This window comes from Haliotis asinina, chromosome 13 (genome assembly GCF_037392515.1).
Source record: "Haliotis asinina isolate JCU_RB_2024 chromosome 13, JCU_Hal_asi_v2, whole genome shotgun sequence".
In the NCBI taxonomy this organism is placed as follows: domain Eukaryota; kingdom Metazoa; phylum Mollusca; class Gastropoda; order Lepetellida; family Haliotidae; genus Haliotis; species Haliotis asinina.
In genome coordinates, this window is record NC_090292.1 from 770682 (window position 1) to 791391 (window position 20710).

The following is a 20710-nucleotide window of genomic DNA, read 5'->3' on the forward strand; positions in this document are numbered from 1 at the left end:
GTCAAAAACTAATTGTCTACACTTATGTAGAAAATATAAGCCGCATAAGGACCCTGGACTATTATAAATGGCACTCCCATCAGAATCGTCAAGGAGGCTAAATTTTTGGGTATAATTTTCGACTCACATTTAACTTTTACGCCGTATATTAAATACCTAGAAGCGCTTGAATGCACTGGATTTATTAAAAGTTATACAGACAACTGTGAAATCAACAAAATGTATTGAGCAGGCAAGTGCAGGATACAAAGATTTACAATATAGTTTTCTACTACAATGGTACTGAATCAAATCTAAAGTAATGGGTCTCAGTCATAATTTCAACTTACCAAAGTCTTTGGTTTTCAGTGAAACAGTCATGCTAAATGTTACAGCGAGCTTTCTTGAATGTCGGTGGAACGTTGACAGTGGTAGACAGATGGATATAGGCCGAATAATGATACAGCTCCAGGAAAACTATGTGTGTAAGTCAACACATCAACCAGCCTTATATACACTGATTCTTGAGCATTCAGGCGATGTATGGAACCTTCTCCATCGACCTCGACCTCGAAGTCAGAGGTGGTCTCTTCAATTGCATGGCATGGTGTATTCTTCAGCGACTGGTGGCAGGATGAACATATTTCTTCAATACACTTGTCCAGATCAAGGGCAAACAGGTGTATTTGACACAGTTGCTTCATCTGGTATGGAGTGGGGTGGTTGAGTATGATGTGCAGAGCTGACAACAGTTCATGGGTCAGTGATCTCGGGACCGCAATAAGCTTTTTACTGGGACATAACGGTTCTGACCGTTGTACAGCCAACAGGCCATCTCTTCACATCCTTGATGTTTGTGAGTCTCATCCCTTGAAGCAGATTGGCCCGTGTCCTTCTGAGGTCTGCACATTCTTCCTGGGCAGTGCACCACACCAATCTGTTGGTGAATGAAAGTCTGGAGCTACCCCGAATGACATCTTGTATGGAAAACTGTGTCACAACACAGTCTTCACTTTGCTGAATGAATGAGCAAACTTGACATGAAAGAACGTTCCATTCTTAGGAGTGTTGCGACTCGCATACTCAGACAAAGTATTGGCTACTCCGGCTATATCATGTACTGTAGCTTGATAATGACTGACTGTAGATAAAAAATGCCAGGGCGATAACTCTAGTCGGCACAGTTTTCCAAATGCTTGCAAGCATGGACGACTATCAGTAAGAATACATGCTTTGTGTTTTGACTCAATGATGAAAAGGTTAAAGTGTTTGGTAGCGGTGGTTATTAACAGGGCCTCTACTTCACAACTTTGTTGTTTGCGTAGCTTTGCGCTGAAGAACTCTGCAACATGAAGGATTTTGTCTCCAATGCCTGGTTTCTTCACGACTCTGTCCTTAACAGTTGGTCGTTCGGACGTTGCAAAACTACAGCCTCGGGTGTTGAAAGTCCTTTCTGAGCCTGTCTGAAGGCATCCAATAGGAATCATCACTCCATGTCAATTTGTCTTTGGAAGAGGCTCCGTTGAAAGCCTCGTCTGAAAGTGCCAGATAGCTTGAACAGCCAGGGATCAAAACTTTGTAGGCCCCAATGACTGATCATAGACCAAAGACTGTGTCTGGCGGTGAGCAAGTGTCAGACACGGCAGGGACTCGCTTTTATGGAACCATGTGTCCAATGCCAACCTAGAATAGTGGCTGATCATGCAGCAATGTGTGTCTTCTTTGCAGATAACTTGTGTCCAACATATTGAAGCATCTGTAATACTTTTCTCCAGCCAACTAGCAAATCGTCAGGGTTGTCGGCACCACAGTATAGATCATCTGTTAACTTCGCAGTGGATCGATCCTTCCCGCAAGTCACTGAAGACACGACTCATCAGCTCCTCCAGATCTGTGGTTCTTGAATATTTTCACTTGGCTATTTGTCTCAGAGTAGAGTTGATAATCTGGCATGAAGGAGGTTTGAGGTTTATTGTAATGGCCTACATCCAAGAAGGCTGTGACAAGCCGGAATGTTCCATTTGGTTTTCTTATTAGGAAAGATGGATTCAAGCATTCGATCTGAACATTGCCATTTTCAAGTCGGACAAATACACTCAAATCTCAAACTTTTGTTGTAGCTCAACCAGTTTGTCTCTGCTGTACTGAGGAACTCTACCCTTGCGTTGTGGTGGCTTGACCTTTCCCATGTTAACCTGCGCTTCCCATGGTACCCTGATCCTTCCATTTACACTGGAGATGATATCAAGCTTTGGCCAATCAGGCGACAATGTAGGATGATCAGACCTAGTGTCATTTCGGAGTTCAACAGTAAAGGTTCCACCTTCTTTAGGGTAGTCCTCAGAGACACACAAGTCTATGAAATCACCTGGCCATATGCCAGTGCTCTGGTTTGGGCCTGCATAATTCATGGATGACTTCTTCGGGATGGAATTTCGTTTTGCTGGGTAGGTATAAATTGTTCCATCAGAAATGATAATTTGGCGTTTTGCTGGTCGTGCAGTCATGTCATTGATCTCCATAAAGAGAATACCTGCCAACACTTCGACATCAAGGTCTTCTACAACACTGAAAGAGAAATTTCTGCCATCTCGACTGAGGTTAATATCAACTTCACCAACAGTCTTCATTTGCGAAATGCCATCTGCTCGGTGAGCTGACTGTGTGCTGGGTTTGATGTCCACGCCGAGGCCAGTTGCTGTAGATAACCGCTGCATCACATCACATAGGTCGTCTAGTGGAGTGTAGTGGACCCGGGGGAATATTTGGTCCACCAACCCGTTTGCCGTGGGTTGCGGCCCTGTGTCGGTGAAGGACGGGAGTCTGGGGGTTGAGGGCACTGGGGGCCTGTAACCGCATTCCCTTTGCTCAACACACCCCTTCGATCCTTACTTCACCTAGACGGGAGGTTGAATGGGCCCGGTTTAACCAATCGGCTGGTCACGCCAAGCCCTGTGCAATGTACGTTGGTTTGCACACTTTTGATTGATAGAAATTGGTATTTTCTGGACTTGGTTAAAATTGTATATAACTTCATCACTTGTTTACTGTAAGCAAATACAAAATTACTTGCCTAGAGTTTAATTTGCCAGAAGGCGGTGGCTCATGGGCCAATCTGGTAGAAAATCTTCTTGATGATTCTACTTGAGTATTCCCTCCTGGTATCCCTGGTGTCACCTGTCGGAGACCCACAGGTATATGACACCGTCCTTGTTGACACTCCGTGGTGGGTGGGGAGCTAGAAGGATGAATCATACATGAATACACCGTGGCACCCCCACTAAAGAAACGTTCTTATGAATCCGATGATTCGTTTTCTTCGGAGGATGAGACTCCTGAAATTGTCACAAACCCGGATAACTGGCCTCGTTTCCTAGTTAGTGCTGTGGCCAAATGCATCGAGGGTTTAGCAGGTGAAGGTCAAAGCAGGTCAAAGAAATAAAAAAAATAAGATCTGGTTCACTGCTCATTGAATGTCGAAAGCTGACACAATCTCAGATTCTGCAATCATCTAAAGTCTTAGCGAATGTTCCTGTTGTGGTGTCCCCTCACTGGACATTGAATAGCAGTAAAGGTATCGTCCGTGACGTTGGACGTTGCCTTTCAGACATGAGCGAACATGAGATTGTGACAGAATCACAAGGCGTTACCCATGTCAAACGCTTCACTGCCAAAAAGAACAACGAAACCTTCCAAACAAACACATATTTGTTCACTTTCTGTCTGCCTTAACACCCACAATCACTAAAGGCGGTGTACTGCAACTTGAAAGTTGACACATTATTCCAAATCCTTTGAGGTGTTATACCTGCCAAAAATATGGTCATGGTTCAAAGTCTTGCCACAATCAAGCTGTATGTCACAGATGTGCTGGAAAGTGTGAAGATGTTAACCTTTGTGACAAAACTCCTTCCTATGTTAACTGTTATGGCCACCATCCATCTTCCTCCAACGAGTGTCCTACTTGGAAGCTTCAGTATAAAATTTCACAAATAAAGCATCAGCAAAACGTGTCATTTTCAGAGACTCAACGTACTCTAACGCAGTTGTTGCATCTGTTCAGACCTCTAAGCAAAAACATATTACATATAATTCTGTAGGTTGCCAGACAGACTACACATGGGCAAGGACTTCTGCTCCAACCTTGCTATCTGCTAATGTCCAGTCAAGGTCTTCACCAGTGACCTGTAGTTCACAAACCATTGACTCATCCAAAGACATTCTTAAATCGCAGACATCAACTGACATAGATACAGCTCAGAAACGATCAAGTAAACCAGAACCAAATGTTCAGCCAGCCTCAAAACACAAGTCAAAACAAAATAGTGACATTTTCAAAAAGACTCAAAGTGGAAGAACCTCGAAAGGGGCGAATAATCATATCCAAATTTTTAACAAGTTTGGATCTCTTGATGACATGGATGTGTCCGAGCAAAGACATGGCAGGACTCATAGCTTGTCGCCATCACGAAAGGTGAGGGGTAGATCTCCTGTTTATCCTCCGAAGAAGTAATGTCTTCACCTGTACAACAGTGGAACTGTAGAGGACATAAGAACAACTTAAATGATTTACAATTAATAATCCAAGATTATAAACCGTCAGCTCTCTCCATACAAGAAATCTGTCTGAAACAGACAGATAATTTTGACCTACGTCAATTCAATGCGTATCACTATTTTTCTCCGCCTGGTCAGATAAACTAAATAATATAGCTGACGAGTGTATTCCTAAGTACTCTGCTATTCCTCATATCCGAAAACCATGGTTTAACGATGATTGCAAACAGGCTAGAAAGGCAAGGAAGAAAACTGAGCATTATGTTCGTCGCCATCCTATGGTCCACAACTTAAACAAATGTAAAATGTTAAATGCGAAAGCAAGGCGTACTTTCAGGCAAAATAAACGCCACGAGTGGCGAAATTGTGTATCAAAAATTAATTCGCGTACGCCAATATCAAAAGTATGGAATATGATACAGAAAAACAAGGGTAAAGGTTCTAGATCTAGCATCCACCACCTAAAAGATGGGAACCAGTTACTAACTACTAAAGAAGATATTGCGAATAAACGCGGTGAGACGTTGGCCAAACATTCTTCCTCATCTAATTATGTTCCAGAATTTCAATAATATCAAAAACAGCAAGAAAAGAAATCAATTAATTTTAATTCAGATAATGGGGAAGACTACAATGAAACCTTTTCGATCCATGAGCTTCATACTGCTCTAGATCAGGCTCACAATACTGCTCCTGGGGCTGATAGCATAGTATTACCTAATCAACTCCTGAGGCACTTACCTGAGTCCTGTTTGGAGACACTCTTGCATATTTTTGATGATATATGGACATCTGGAAACTTTCCGTCATCCTGGCGTGATGCTGTAATTGTTTCCATCCCGATACCTGGACGTGATCATACAGACCCTTCCAATTATAGGCCCATTTCACTAACTAGCTGCGTTTGCAAGACCATGGAACGCATGAACGATAATCGACTTGGAAACCAATAACCTAATAACAGATATACAATGTGGTTTCCGTAAAAACAGAAGCACTATCGATCATTTAGTGCGTTTAGAATCTTTTGTGAAGAATACTATGATTAATAAACAACATGCAGTGTCGATCTTTTTCGATTTAGAAAAAGCGTACGACACAACATGGAAACATGGAATTTTGAAAGATTTACGTGACTTTGGATTACGAAGCCGTTTGCCGCAATTTATATCCAACTTTTTAAATGACAGGAAATTTCAGGTCCGAGTGGGTTCTACCCGGTCTGATCATTACTTTCAAGATCAGGGTGTCCCGCAAGGCAATATTTTGCCTGTCACATTGTTTAGCATCAAGATCAACAGTTTATCAAAGGTTTTAAGCGATTCAATTGATGGATCACTTTTTGTGGATGATTTTAATATTTCTTGTCGTGGTAAGAATATGCATACTATTGAACGACAACTGCAGTTGTGTTTAAACAAAATACATAAATGGTGTCTTGAAAACGGCTTAAAATTTTCTAAATCCAAAACTAATTGTATACATTTCTGCCGTAAATGCAAACCGCATAAAGACCCTGAACTATCTCTAAATGGTACACCCATCAAGGTTGTAAAGGAGCTCTTAGGTGTTATTTTCGACTAACATTTAACCTTTCTGCCACGTATCAAATCCCTCAAAGCTAAATGCCTGAAGGCACTTGATCTGTTAAAAGTGTTTTCAACACAAAGTGGGGAGGGGACCAAACTACACTCTTGCACTTATACCGGTCACTAGTCCGTTCAAAACTTGATCATGGCTCCATTGTATATGGTGGGGCTTGCAAAAGCAACCTACAATTATTAGATTCTATCCACCATCAAGGTCTAAGACTTTGTCTTGGGTCTTTCAGAACTTCTCCTGTTGACAGTCTCTACGTCGAGGCAGATGAATCATCTCTTACACAACGCCGAACAAAGTTAGCATTACAATATATACTCATGGAAAAAATTAAGGGAACGCACGAAATAGCCGTGACTTTTAATCTTTGAAACAGTGAGAGAAAAGTTCATACAGATGAAAAGGCTTATGTCAAGTGATGAAAATCAATATCGAGTGTGTCCCCCATGTCTCTGGAGAACTTCTTGGCATCGTCGTGGCATGCTGCGAATGAGTGTACGGATGGTACCAATCGGAATTCTACGCCATTCTTCCTGGGGAGCCACGAAAAGTTCATCCAAATTGTTGGGTTGAACAGGTCTGTCCCGAACATTGCGGCCAAGAACATCCCAAAGATGTTCGATGGGGTTAAGATCATGACTTTTACCCGGCCATTGCGACACCCGGACACTTGCAGCCCTCAGTCTGTCCCGACAAACATGAGCGATGTGAGGGCGGGCATTGTCATGCTGGAACTCGAACATTCGACCTGCTGTACGCGCAAAAGGGATCACAGTCGGGTTCAAGATCTCATCGCGATATCGTACACCTGTTATCCTGCCATCAAGACGCACAAGATCTGTTTTGTGGTTAAAGGGAAACCCGCCCCGCACCATAACAGAGCCCCTCCAAAATGATCATGCTGTTTAATGGTGCAGGCACTGTGACGTTCCCCAACGCGTCTCCAAACTCGAATTCGACCGTCATTACAGTCAAGTGTGTACCTGCTCTCATCACTAAACATGGTGTTTCTCCATTGACGTATGGTTCTTCATCCATGGTTCCGTGCCCACTGCAGTCTCAAGCGCTTGTGTTGCTCAGTCATGTTGATTCTAGCCAATGGACTGCGGCTTTTTAGACCAGCCGATTTAAGACGATTACGCACTGTACGTGAACAAATTCTGACGTTTGTTCTTCGCCTGAATTCCGTATTGATTTTGGAGGAGGATTTGAACCTGTCTCGCAGAGCAATAAGGAGTAGGGTCCGGTCATCCCGTGGGGTGGTTTTCTTTTTCCGTCCCCGACCACGCCTCATTTTGACGTCACCAGTCGCTCTATAGAGATTCCAAAGTCTGGATATCACGCTAACAGATTTGTTAAAAGTTGTTGCAACCTGTCCAAATGAGCCTCCACCATTAACCATGCCAGTTGCCTCCCATTTCTGTGACAAAGTTAAGTACTGTCTCGCCATGGTAACAATGTTTTTAACCGTTGTGTTTGACAGTGCACATACACGTCACGTGTAAATCTAAGTGCATGTAACTTTAGGAGCATGTAGTGCACATGCATTGAAAGCATTATGGTGAGTTTGATTGGACTGCTCTTCACGAAAACGATAATGCACGACGCTGAAGTTAGTAAACAGAAATGTTGAATTGCCCAAAGAAACATGCGTTCCCTTAAATTTTTCCATGAGTATATTACAAAACTATACTCGAACGAATCTAACCCTGCACATAACTGTGTCTTCAATCCTCTCTATGAGGATCTGTACAACAATAGGTCTTCTCTTGTTCCACCTCTAGGGATCAGAATTAAGCCATTTATATCTGCTGCTGACATTGACCTGGAAAATATAGCTCCTTCACGACTCCTTTCTTCTCCTCTTTGGCAATTGGTTAGGCCCCAAGTTGACCTAACATTAACTACTTTTAAAAAACGGAAACGAATTTAATTACAATATAAACAAGAATATAATCAATTAAAGAATAAATATAGCAATTAAAAATCCTTATTTACAGACGGGTCCAAGGACGGTGGTGCAGTGGCATGTGCCACTGTCATTGGATCCAGAACAATATCTTCTAGAATTCCAGATAACAGTTCTATTTTTACTGCAGAAGCAAACGCCATATTAACAGCTCTCAGATATATTCAAAGACACCCTAAACGTAAACAATATATAATCTATTCCGACTCTCTTTCTTGCCTTCAGGCTATTAAAGATATTTCTTGTAAGCATCCACTTTTAATTGAAATTATTGAATTGTGTAATGGTCTTGCCACTGGCCAATACGACATCGTCTTTTGTTGGTTACGTTGGTATTTCTGGGTTGATTGTTGGTTACCCAGCCACGTAGGCATTTCTTGGAATACGATGGCCGATCTTGCTGCCACGGCGGCACTGAACACATCTGTGACACCACTTCATACTCCATATTTTAAACCTACTATTAGATCACTTATATATGTGATCTGATGCAGAAGAAGTGGGACACCCAAGTAGGTGTAAATAAATTACATGCAATAAAACCCTACATTGGTTACACCTACTTGGGTTGTCAGTCCAGATTTGAAGAGGTCATTATACGACGATGTCGTATTGGCGACACCAGATATACACATGAATACGTGTTGAAAGGTGAGGGTCCTCCGTTCTGCATCCCTTGTGCTGAAAGAATCACAGTCAAGCATGTTTTGCTTGACTGTGTTGAATATTCCATCACAAGGGATAACTATTTTCAATCACGAAGTATGAAGGATCTTTTTAGTAATGTAAGTTCTCATTTAATCATTGCATTTTTAAAAGAATTAGATTTGTTGAATGACTTGTAAATAATTCAATATTTTATTAGTGGTAGTCTAGATTAGTAACTAAGATTGTTAGTGGCTGTACCCTCAAAGGGGGTTGAAATATTGTAAAATTATTCTCCTCCTGAGAATATGTAAATTTAGTACGGCCAAACTTTTAATCGTAGTATCTTTGTTGTTTTAATAATGGCTAATTTTCAGTATAACCGCCAATGGCTGAAGGGATGGTGTTAATCCAGCTAGGGTCCATGCAGGTAGCAAAAGTACTGTAAGTTCCCATGGACCCTATTATGGTGATCTACCTTCGGTTGTTGGCGGTCTCTAGCCCGTGTTTTATATCGTATTGTCCTCTTTAATCACAATATTTTAGCTTTCAATGCTAGTTTTATGTTCATATCTGTGATAGCATAGCAATTTTACTGTCCTTCTGACAGATTTTCACGTTTTCAATTTATATTTTAAAACTGACATGAATTAAATTAAATTGTTCTCGTCACGATATGGCTGTAATATTGCCGATGTGACTATAAATTCTAACTCACTCCCTCACTCACTTCATCATCGTCACGTATGTTGGCAATCTGTCTTGCTATAAATATACTTCTTGTCCTTTTTAGAGTGAAGTCTGCAGTGGCTAAGGAAGTGACCTTTCTCAGGACGACCTGCAGCCGATGAAAGAGGGCAGAGCATATTTTTACTTCTGTCACTGAGCGCTGATGTGTAGTTGACTTGTGCATCCTCAGACGTGCGAATCTCCACAAGGAGTGAGTCAAGGGCTTGAGATATCTCCGGTTTCAAAGAGAAAATGGTTCTTGTACGAAGATCAGTTGTATATCTTTGCTTTACAGGTATTGGTAAATCTTGGTGAATAGGTGTCAGCCATGTTAGACTGATAAATGTTCTAAGCAAGGGGACAATTCTTCATCTTCATCAGAGAGTTGTCCATGACGAATCATTCCACCTTCATGCTTAACAAGTTGTCTTCTGTAAACGCCCCTAAACGTTGGTAAAAATCTTCTGGTCGTTCATCACACTCAAGTTTGAAATCGACAAAATCGATGAAATGAGCTCTAGTTTGGAACCCAAAGTGTAAACATATGGCTTACCTTATAAAGTTCAACTAGGTGCTTAATTTTTTTTGTGTGTGTTGCGAGGAATGACGGGGCAGAAATTTGCAATTTGCCCGAGCGTCAACTCCAACTGGTTCACCTTCGGGGTGAGTCTAGTAGCCACTTCGACATCCTCATTGTCGTCAACATAGCTCCTCAAAGGTGTTTTTCCCCTTCTTTTCCTTCGTCACACCTTTGGCGAGGAAAAGAGCGAATTTGGTGTCCAAAGATAGTATATAGTAAATGGTATGGTATATAGTAAATTTTGTCGTCAGTTTCCGAAAGAATTAATTGTTTCTGTTTGGGAGCTAGTCACGGTTATCTGAATGCGATGAATTCAAGGCGTTATCTAGATTCAGTATGGCAATCTGACCTGTTTGACGTCACCAAAAGATTCGTTAAAAGAGGATTCTAGTCATCGCTGCCACCGCGCCACTACAATACGAAACGTGGCCCACAACAACTATCACTCAAACTCTAAACATTGTGACCCGACGAATGAGCTCCATCACTTGGATAGTATACTTGACAAGACAAGCCAGTTCATACAGAATGAGCTCGATCACTTGGATAGTATACATGACAAGACAAGCCAGTTCATACAGGAGCTCGATCACTTGGATAGTATACATGACAAGACAAGCCAGTTTATACAGAATGAGCTCGGTCACTTGGATAGTATACATGACAAGACAAGCCAGTTCATACAGAATGAGCTCGATCACTTGGATAGTCTACTTGACAAGACAAGCCAGTTCATACAAAAGGAGCTCGATCACTTGGATAGTATACTTCACAAGACAAGCCAGTTCATACAGAATGATCTCGATCACTTGGATAGTATACTTGACAAGACAAGCCAGTTCATACAGAATGAGCTCGGTCACTTGGATAGTATACATAACAAGACAAGCTAGTTCATACAAAAGGAGCTCGATCACTTGGATAGTATATATGACAAGACAAGCCAGTTCATACAGAATGAGTTCGGCCACTTGGATAGTATACTTGACAAGACAAGTCAGTTCATACAGGAGCTCGGTCACTTGGATAGTATACTTGACAAGACAAGCCAGTTCATACAGAATGAGCTCGGTCACTTGGATTGTATACTTGACAAGACAAGCCAGTTCATACAGAATGAGCTCGGTCACTTGGATAGTATATATGACAAGACAAGCCAGTTCATACAGAATGAGCTCGATCACTTGGATAGTATACATGACAAGACAAGCCAGTTCACACAGAATGAGCTCCATCACTTGGATAGTATACTTGACAAGACAAGCCAGTTCATACAGAATGAGCTCGATCACTTGGATAGTATACTTGACAAGACAAACCAGTTCATACAAAAGGAGCTCGATCACTTGGATAGTATACTTGAGAAGACAAGCCAGTTCAAACAGAATGAGCTCAATCACTTGGATAGTATACTTGACAAGACAAGCGAGTTCATACAGAATGAGCTCGATCACTTGGATAGTATACATAACAAGACAAGCTAGTTCATACAAAAGGAGCTCGATCACTTGGATAGTATACTTGACAAGACAAGCCAGCTCATACAGAATGAGCTCGGTCACTTCGATAGTATACTTGACAAGACAAGCCAGTTCATACAAAATGAGCTCGATCACTTGGATAGTATACTTGACAAGACAAGCCAGTTCATACAAAATGAGCTCGATCACTTGGATAGTATACTTGACAAGACAAGCCAGTTCATACAGAATGAGCTCGGTCACTTGGATAGTATACTTGACAAGACAAGCCAGTTCATACAGAATGAGCTCGATCACTTGGATAGTATACATAACAAGACAAGCCAGTTCATACAGAATGAGCTCGGTCACTTGGATAGTATACTTGACAAGACAAGCCAGTTCATACAGAATGAGCTCGGTCACTTGGATAGTATACTTGACAAGACAAGCCAGTTCATACAGAATGAGCTCGATCACTTGGATAGTATACATAACAAGACAAGCTAGTTCATACAAAAGGAACTCGATCACTTGTATAGTATACATGACAAGACAAGCCAGTTCATACAGAATGAGCTCGGTCACTTGGATAGTATACTTGACAAGACAAGCCAGTTCATACAGAATGAGCTCGATCACTTGGATAGTATACTTGACAAGACAAGCCAGTTCATACAAAATGAGCTCGATCACTTGGATAGTATACTTGACAAGACAAGCCAGTTCATACAGAATGAGCTCGGTCACTTGGATAGTATACTTGACAAGACAACCCAGTTCATACAGAATGAGCTCCATCACTTGGATAATATACATGAGAAGACAAGCCAGTTCATACAGAATGAGCTCGATCACTTGGATAGTATACTTGACAAGACAAGCCAGTTCATACAGAATGAGTTCGATCACTTGGATAGTATACTTGACAAGACAAGCCAGTTCATACAGAATGAGCTCGATCACTTGGATAGTATACTTGACAAGACAAGCCAGTTCATACAGAATGAGCTCGGTCACTTGGATAGTATACTTGACAAGACAAGCCAGTTCATACAGAATGAGCTCGGTCACTTGGATAGTATACTTGACAAGACAAGCCAGTTCATACAGAATGAGCTCGATCACTTGGATAGTATACTTGACAAGACAAGCCAGTTCATACAGAATGAGCTCGATCACTTGGATAGTATACTTGACAAGACAAGCCAGTTCATACAGAATGAGCTCGATCACTTGGATAGTATACTTGACAAGACAAACCAGTTCATACAGAATGAGCTCGGTCACTTGGATAGTATACTTGACAAGACAAGCCAGTTCATACAGAATGAGCTCGATCACTTGGATAGTATACATAACAAGACAAGCCAGTTCATACAGAATGAGCTCGGTCACTTGGATAGTATACTTGACAAGACAAGCCAGTTCATACAGAATGAGCTCGGTCACTTGGATAGTATACTTGACAAGACAAGCCAGTTCATACAGAATGAGCTCCATCACTTGGATAGTATACATAACAAGACAAGCTAGTTCATGCAAAAGGAACTCGATCACTTGGAGAGTATACATGACAAGACAAGCCAGTTCATACAGAATGAGCTCGGTCACTTGGATAGTATACTTGACAAGACAAGCCAGTTCATACAGAATGAGCTCGATCACTTGGATAGTATACATAACAAGACAAGCCAGTTCATACAGAATGAGCTCGGTCACTTGGATAGTATACTTGACAAGACAAGCCAGTTCATACAGAATGAGCTCGATCACTTGGATAGTATACTTGACAAGACAAGCCAGTTCATACAGAATGAGCTCGGTCACTTGGATAGTATACATAACAAGACAAGCCAGTTCATACAGAATGAGCTCGGTCACTTGGATAGTATACTTGACAAGACAAGCCAGTTCATACAAAATGAGCTCGATCACTTGGATAGTATACTTGACAAGACAAGCCAGTTCATACAGAATGAGCTCGATCACTTGGATAGTATACTTGACAAGACAAGCCAGTTCATACAGAATGAGCTCGGTCACTTGGATAGTATACTTGACAAGACAAGCCAGTTCATACAGAATGAGCTCGATCACTTGGATAGTATACATAACAAGACAAGCCAGTTCATACAGAATGAGCTCGGTCACTTGGATAGTATACTTGACAAGACAAGCCAGTTCATACAGAATGAGCTCGATCACTTGGATAGTATACATAACAAGACAAGCCAGTTCATACAGAATGAGCTCGGTCACTTGGATAGTATACTTGACAAGACAAGCCAGTTCATACAGAATGAGCTCGGTCACTTGGATAGTATACTTGACAAGACAAGCCAGTTCATACAGAATGAGCTCCATCACTTGGATAGTATACATAACAAGACAAGCTAGTTCATGCAAAAGGAACTCGATCACTTGGAGAGTATACATGACAAGACAAGCCAGTTCATACAGAATGAGCTCGGTCACTTGGATAGTATACTTGACAAGACAAGCCAGTTCATACAGAATGAGCTCGATCACTTGGATAGTATACATAACAAGACAAGCCAGTTCATACAGAATGAGCTCGGTCACTTGGATAGTATACTTGACAAGACAAGCCAGTTCATACAGAATGAGCTCGATCACTTGGATAGTATACTTGACAAGACAAGCCAGTTCATACAGAATGAGCTCGGTCACTTGGATAGTATACTTGACAAGACAAGCCAGTTCATACAGAATGAGCTCGGTCACTTGGATAGTATACTTGACAAGACAAGCCAGTTCATACAGAATGAGCTCGGTCACTTGGATAGTATACTTGACAAGACAAGCCAGTTCATACAGAATGAGCTCGATCACTTGGATAGTATACTTGACAAGACAAGCCAGTTCATACAGAATGAGCTCGGTCACTTGGATAGTATACATAACAAGACAAGCCAGTTCATACAGAATGAGCTCGGTCACTTGGATAGTATACTTGACAAGACAAGCCAGTTCATACAAAATGAGCTCGATCACTTGGATAGTATACTTGACAAGACAAGCCAGTTCATACAGAATGAGCTCGATCACTTGGATAGTATACTTGACAAGACAAGCCAGTTCATACAGAATGAGCTCGGTCACTTGGATAGTATACTTGACAAGACAAGCCAGTTCATACAGAATGAGCTCGATCACTTGGATAGTATACATAACAAGACAAGCCAGTTCATACAGAATGAGCTCGGTCACTTGGATAGTATACTTGACAAGACAAGCCAGTTCATACAGAATGAGCTCCATCACTTGGATAGTATACTTGACAAGACAAGCCAGTTCATACAGAATGAGCTCGGTCACTTGGATAGTATACTTGACAAGACAAGCCAGTTCATACAGAATGAGCTCGATCACTTGGATAGTATACATAACAAGACAAGCTAGTTCATACAAAAGGAACTCGATCACTTGGATAGTATACATGACAAGACAAGCCAGTTCATACAGAATGAGCTCGGTCACTTGGATAGTATACTTGACAAGACAAGCCAGTTCATACAGAATGAGCTCGATCACTTGGATAGTATACATAACAAGACAAGCCAGTTCATACAGAATGAGCTCGGTCACTTGGATAGTATACTTGACAAGACAAGCCAGTTCATACAGAATGAGCTCGGTCACTTGGATAGTATACTTGACAAGACAAGCCAGTTCATACAGAATGAGCTCGATCACTTGGATAGTATACATAACAAGACAAGCTAGTTCATACAAAAGGAACTCGATCACTGAATTTTAAGAAAGTATACCTCTACCGATGACTAACTCTAATTGATTATTTTAACAATACTTGATCAAATTGCAATGCTTTATTCTCTTAACCACTCCGCCTTGCCCAACCTTGTAAATGCTTAGGTAAATAAACAAATTATAAAAGGAATAACAGTAAAAATCACAGAAAATAGACTCTCGTAACAGTATATGGTGGAGCCTGCAACAACAACTTAAAACTATTAGATTCTGTCCATCATCTAGGTATAAGACTATGTCTTGGGTCCTGTAGAACTTCTACCGTTTCCAGTATCTACATAGAGGCGTATGAACCCTCTTTTCCACAACGCCGTATAAAATTATCTTTACAATTTATCAAAAAAATAATTTGTAACAAGTATAACCGTGCTTTTAACTGTGTCTTCAATCTCCTCTATGAAGGTTTATACACCAAAAAACAGCTTTATGTTCAAAGCAGAAGCTAGGGCCATATTAACAATTCTTAAATATAGTCATCGACACCCTCAATATAAACAATATATCATTTTTGAGACTTTCTTTCCTGCCTTCAGGGATATAAATAACCTTTCGTACAAACATCCACATTTAATTTAAATTATTGAATGGTACAATCATCTTGGTGCTGGCCAATAGGACACCGTCCTCTGTTGGTTATCCAGCCACGTTGGCATTTTGGGGAAAACAATGGCCGATCTTTTTGCCAAGGCAGCAATCAATAAATCTGTGACACCACTTCTTATTCGCGGCCCACAAAACACTAAACACTAGTAAGGGAATAGTGCGAGATCGTGTGCAGACATGCCTGACCTTGATATCATTTCCGAGATGAGAGATCAGGCCTAGGGTGTGCTATATGTCAAACGCTTCTGAACCCGTAAAAACAACACAACCATAAAACCAACACATATCTGTTTTCCTTCCCTTCACCTACTGCTCGAAAGTCACTCAAGGCAGGCTACTGTAATCTCAATGTAGGTCTGTCATGGTGTAAATACGTGCACATTGTCTGTTGTAGTTTTCATTGCAGTGAAAAAAACCCACACACAACAGAAGATTGTGACAGCCATGTTAAATAGTGGACAAACTGCGCAGGGGATCACCCATCTTTCTCTTACGAATGTCCTGCCTGGAAACAGCAAATGGCTATTAATAGAATAAAGTTTGCACAAAACGTCAGTTTTTGCAGATGTAAAAAAATGGTCCAGAGCTCAGTACAAGCAGGAAGCTATGCTTCCGTTGCCAGACCAAACCCAGAAGCAGCATCATCAACAACGAAATTATATGCAGGCTGACAGGCAAACTTGACTTGCGTGAACTAGGATTCCCCTCAACTTCTCTCACCTGCTATATCTATTCAAACTGCAGAATCACTTCACATTCAGTCAGCAGCATCCCCGGATCATGATGTATCCTCCGACTGGAGGATTTTTGTGGATAATGATTTCTGTACTTGTAATGATGGTTCCAGCGCATGTTTACACCCTGGTACAGGATCCTACTCTGCATCTCGACTCATCAGTCACCAACTGAAAACTACTGAAAGAATTTGAATGGTCAGTCCAGGATGGCCTTCGTGGAAGGGACCATTTCCCTACTATAATAAACCCTGTAACTCCATATGATGTTCCTCCATCATCAAGGCGGAATTTTAAAAAGGCTAACTGGATTCTGTATGAAACACTGTGTGCTGCAAAACGTAAACGTGAACTATTTATTGACGTTCCTGATGTTACTAAATGCTTTTCGGATGAACTAGATTCCATGGTTGATGAGTGTATACCAAAGTCCTCTGCAGTTCCACATATGAGGAAAACACGGTGTTCAACGATGACTGCAAACAAACTTGGAAGGCAAGGAAAAAAGCGGAACATTATTTCCGTCGCCATCCTGTGGTGCATTATTTAAATAAATTTAAATTTTTTAATGCTAAAGCGCGGCGTACCTTTAAACAGAATAAGCACCAGTCTTGGCAAAATCATGTATCCAAATTACATTCTCGGACACCCATGTCCAAGGTATGGAACATTGTCCAGAAAATTATAGGTAAAGGTACTGAATCTAGTGTCCATCATCGGATTCTTAAACATGGAGATCAATTACTAACCGATAAATCAGATATTGCAAACAAACTGGGTAAAACTCTTGCTAATCCCTCTTCCTCTTCCAAGTATGTGCCAAAAGTCCAACAATATCAAAAACAAGTAGAAAAGAAAACTATTAATTTCAATGCCGACAATGGGAAAGATTATAATGAAGTATTTTCTATTCATGAGCTCCACACCGCCCTTGAACAAACCTACGATATTGCTACATGGACTGATAACATACGTTATAACACGTTATCAGCTCCTAAAGCACTTTTAAATATTTTTGATGATATTTGGACATCGGGTAATTTTCCCCCCTCATGGCGTGAGGCTATAGTAGTACTAATACCTAAACCTGGACGTGATCATACGGATCCGTCCAGTTATCGACCTATTTCATTAACTAGCTGTGTTTGCAAGACCATGGAACGCATGATAAATAATCGACTTGTTTGGTATTTGGAAACAAACCATCTCATAATTATCTACAGTGTGGTTTCCGTAAAACAGAAGTACTGTCGATCACCTTGTGCGTTTGGAATCATTTGTCAAAAACGCTCTAATTAATAAACAGCACGCTGTGTCTATCTTTTTGATCTTGAAAAAGGATACGACACAACCTGGAAATATGGCATTTTAAGAGATTTACGTGACGTCGCTTTGCGAGGTCGTTTGTCTCAGTTTATAGCCAACTTTTTAAATGATTTTAAATTTCAAGTAGACTGTCTGATCATTACAATCAGGATCAGGGTGTTCCACAAGGCAGTATTCTGTCTGTCACACTTTTTAGTATAAAAATAAATAGTTTATCAAAAGTTTTAAACGATTCAATAGATATATCGTTATTTGTGAATGATTTAATATTTCTTGTCGTGGTAAAAATATGGACACTATTGAACGGCAACTGCTGTTGTGTTTAAACAAGATTAATAAATGGTGTCTTGAAAACGGCTTTAAATTTTCTGAATCGAAAACAAACTGCATATATGTTGTCGTAAATAAAAGCCACATAAAGACCCTGAACTATCACTAGATGGCACTCCCATCAAAGTTGTCAAGGAGGCAAGGTTCTTGGGATTAATTTTCTTTGACTCGCACTTAACGTTTCTCCCACATGTTAAATCCCTTAAATCTATATGCCTGAAGGCACTCGATTTGTTAAATGTTGTTTCAAATTCTAAACGGGAAGGTGATCCAGCTACCCTCCTCCATTTGTATCGATCACTGGTCCATTCTAAACTCGATTATGGCTATTTCGTCTATGGTGGCGCCTGCAACAGCAACCAAAAGCTGTTACATTCTGTTCACCACCAAGGTCTAAGACTTTGTCTCGGGTCCTTTAGAACCTCTACTGTTTACAGTTTCTACGTCGAGGCAGATGAACCATCTCTTACACAACGCCGAATAAAATTATCTTTACAATATATAAAAAAGCTATACTCTCACGAATCTAACCCTGCATATAACTGTGTTTTCAATGTATCACAAGGCTATACTCTGACGAATCCAAGCCCGTATATACCTGTGTCTTCAATCCTCTCCATGGGGATTCGTATAACAAAAGCCGTCTCTCGGGCTCATAATAAAGTCATTTATTGCTGCTGCTGGCATTGAGCTGGAAAATATAGCTCCTTTCCGACCTCTTTCTTCTCCTCCCTGGTAATTAGTTAGGCCACAGGTTGACCTAACATTGACTACATTTAAAAAATCAGAAACTAACGAATTTAAATATAATCAGGAATGCGATCAATTAAAAAGTAAGTCTAGTACATATAAATCCTTATTTACAGATGCGTCCAATGATGGTGGTGCCGCAGCTTGTGCCACTGTCACTGGATCCAGAACAATATCTTCTAGATTACCAGATAACTGCACTATTTTTACCGCTAAGGCAAACGCTATATTAACAGCCCTTAAATATATTCAAACAGACCCTAAACACAAACAATATTTAATCTATTAAGAGTCTCTTTCTTGCCTTCAGGCCTTCAAAAATGTATGATGTAAACTTCTACTTTTAATAGAAATTATTGAATTGTATAAAGATCTTACTACTGGCCAGTGCGACATCGTCTTTTGTTGGTTATCCAGCCACGTTGGTATTTCTGTTGATGCGATGGCCGATCTCGCTGTCAAGGCAACACTCAACAAATCTGTGACACCACTTTTTATTCCATACTCTGATTACAAAGATGTCATCAGATCTTATATCCGTTATCTAAAGCAGAAGAAGTGGGACACCCAAGTAAGCATCAATAAATTACTTGCAGTAAAACCATACATTGACTTGGGTTGTCAGTCCAGATTTGAAGAGGTCATTATGCGACGATGTCGTATTGGTCAAACCAGATATACACATGAATACCCACTGAAAGGTGTGAATCCTCCATTTTGCATCCCATGTGATGAAAGAAGAAGGTACTATGAAGGATCTCCTCACTAATATCAGTTCCCATTTAATTATTGCATTTTTGAAAGAATTGATTTGTTAAATTAATTGTAAATAGGCACCCGTGGCGAGCCACCTCCTCATGGTGGGTGCTGGGTAACGCTAAGAGCTCGCCAATCCCCCAGGTCAAATAGGTCCATAGCACCCCATTGCTGGTCACAAGGAGCGACCGAATTGGGCAACCTGTGTGCCGTGAGTTGCGTCCCGTGTCGGTGGAGGACGGTAGTTTGGTGGTTAAGGGCAGTAGGAGACCTTACTTGACCTAGACGGGTGGTAGAAGTTCTATCAATCGGTTGGTCACGCCAAGCCCTGAGCTACAACTATGTAATGCTCGAAATGTATAAAAGTGTTCATTTGATTGTTCATGCTTGGCGGTACTATTTTGAGATTGTTATTTCAAATGCATTATTGTATGTATGTTTTGCCTAGAGTCGTATCCCCAGAAGACGGTGGCCCATGGGCCAATCTGGTGGAATGATTATACTTGTAATTCTTCTGCTGGAGTATATCATCCGGGTATCCTTGGTGCTGCAAGCTGGAGATCCGCTTGTTTATAGCATTGTCCTTGTGATACTCCGTGGTGGGTGGGGAGCTCGGATGATGGATCAATAAATACTAACCATGGAATATTAAAACCCTACTAAAAAGACGAAACGTCCACTTGACATTGGTCCTGATAATACTGAACATAGATCCACTAAATCAATTGACTACTGGCCACGATTTATCGTAATTGAGACACCACTGAAATTATATCCTTTTGCGGTATCTAAGGGAACACAAGAAATTGCGGGTGAAGTCAAAAACATCAGACGTTTGCGTTCAGGTGCTTTACTTGTTGAATGTAGTAAACGGCAGCAAGCCACGAACATGATGGCG

The 20710-nt window shown here is 40.9% G+C and overlaps 3 protein-coding genes across 3 annotated transcripts; all 3 read left to right on the plus strand.

Moving 5' to 3' along the window:
* Positions 1-10081: 10081 nt before the first annotated feature.
* LOC137260305 (putative leucine-rich repeat-containing protein DDB_G0290503) lies at positions 10082-13054 on the plus strand. Its single transcript, XM_067797987.1, has 2 exons — positions 10082-10141; positions 12092-13054. Exons 1-2 carry the CDS (start codon positions 10082-10084, stop codon positions 13052-13054), a joined length of 1023 nt encoding a protein of 340 aa, XP_067654088.1.
* Positions 13055-13057: 3 nt separating this feature from the next.
* LOC137260306 (putative leucine-rich repeat-containing protein DDB_G0290503) lies at positions 13058-13918 on the plus strand. The gene has a single exon (XM_067797988.1). The coding sequence runs from the start codon at positions 13058-13060 to the stop codon at positions 13916-13918; it is 861 nt and encodes a 286-aa protein (XP_067654089.1).
* A 3-nt stretch (positions 13919-13921) lies between these two features.
* LOC137260307 (putative leucine-rich repeat-containing protein DDB_G0290503) lies at positions 13922-14944 on the plus strand. Its single transcript, XM_067797989.1, has one exon. The coding sequence runs from the start codon at positions 13922-13924 to the stop codon at positions 14942-14944; it is 1023 nt and encodes a 340-aa protein (XP_067654090.1).
* The last annotated feature ends 5766 nt before the right edge of the window (positions 14945-20710 follow it).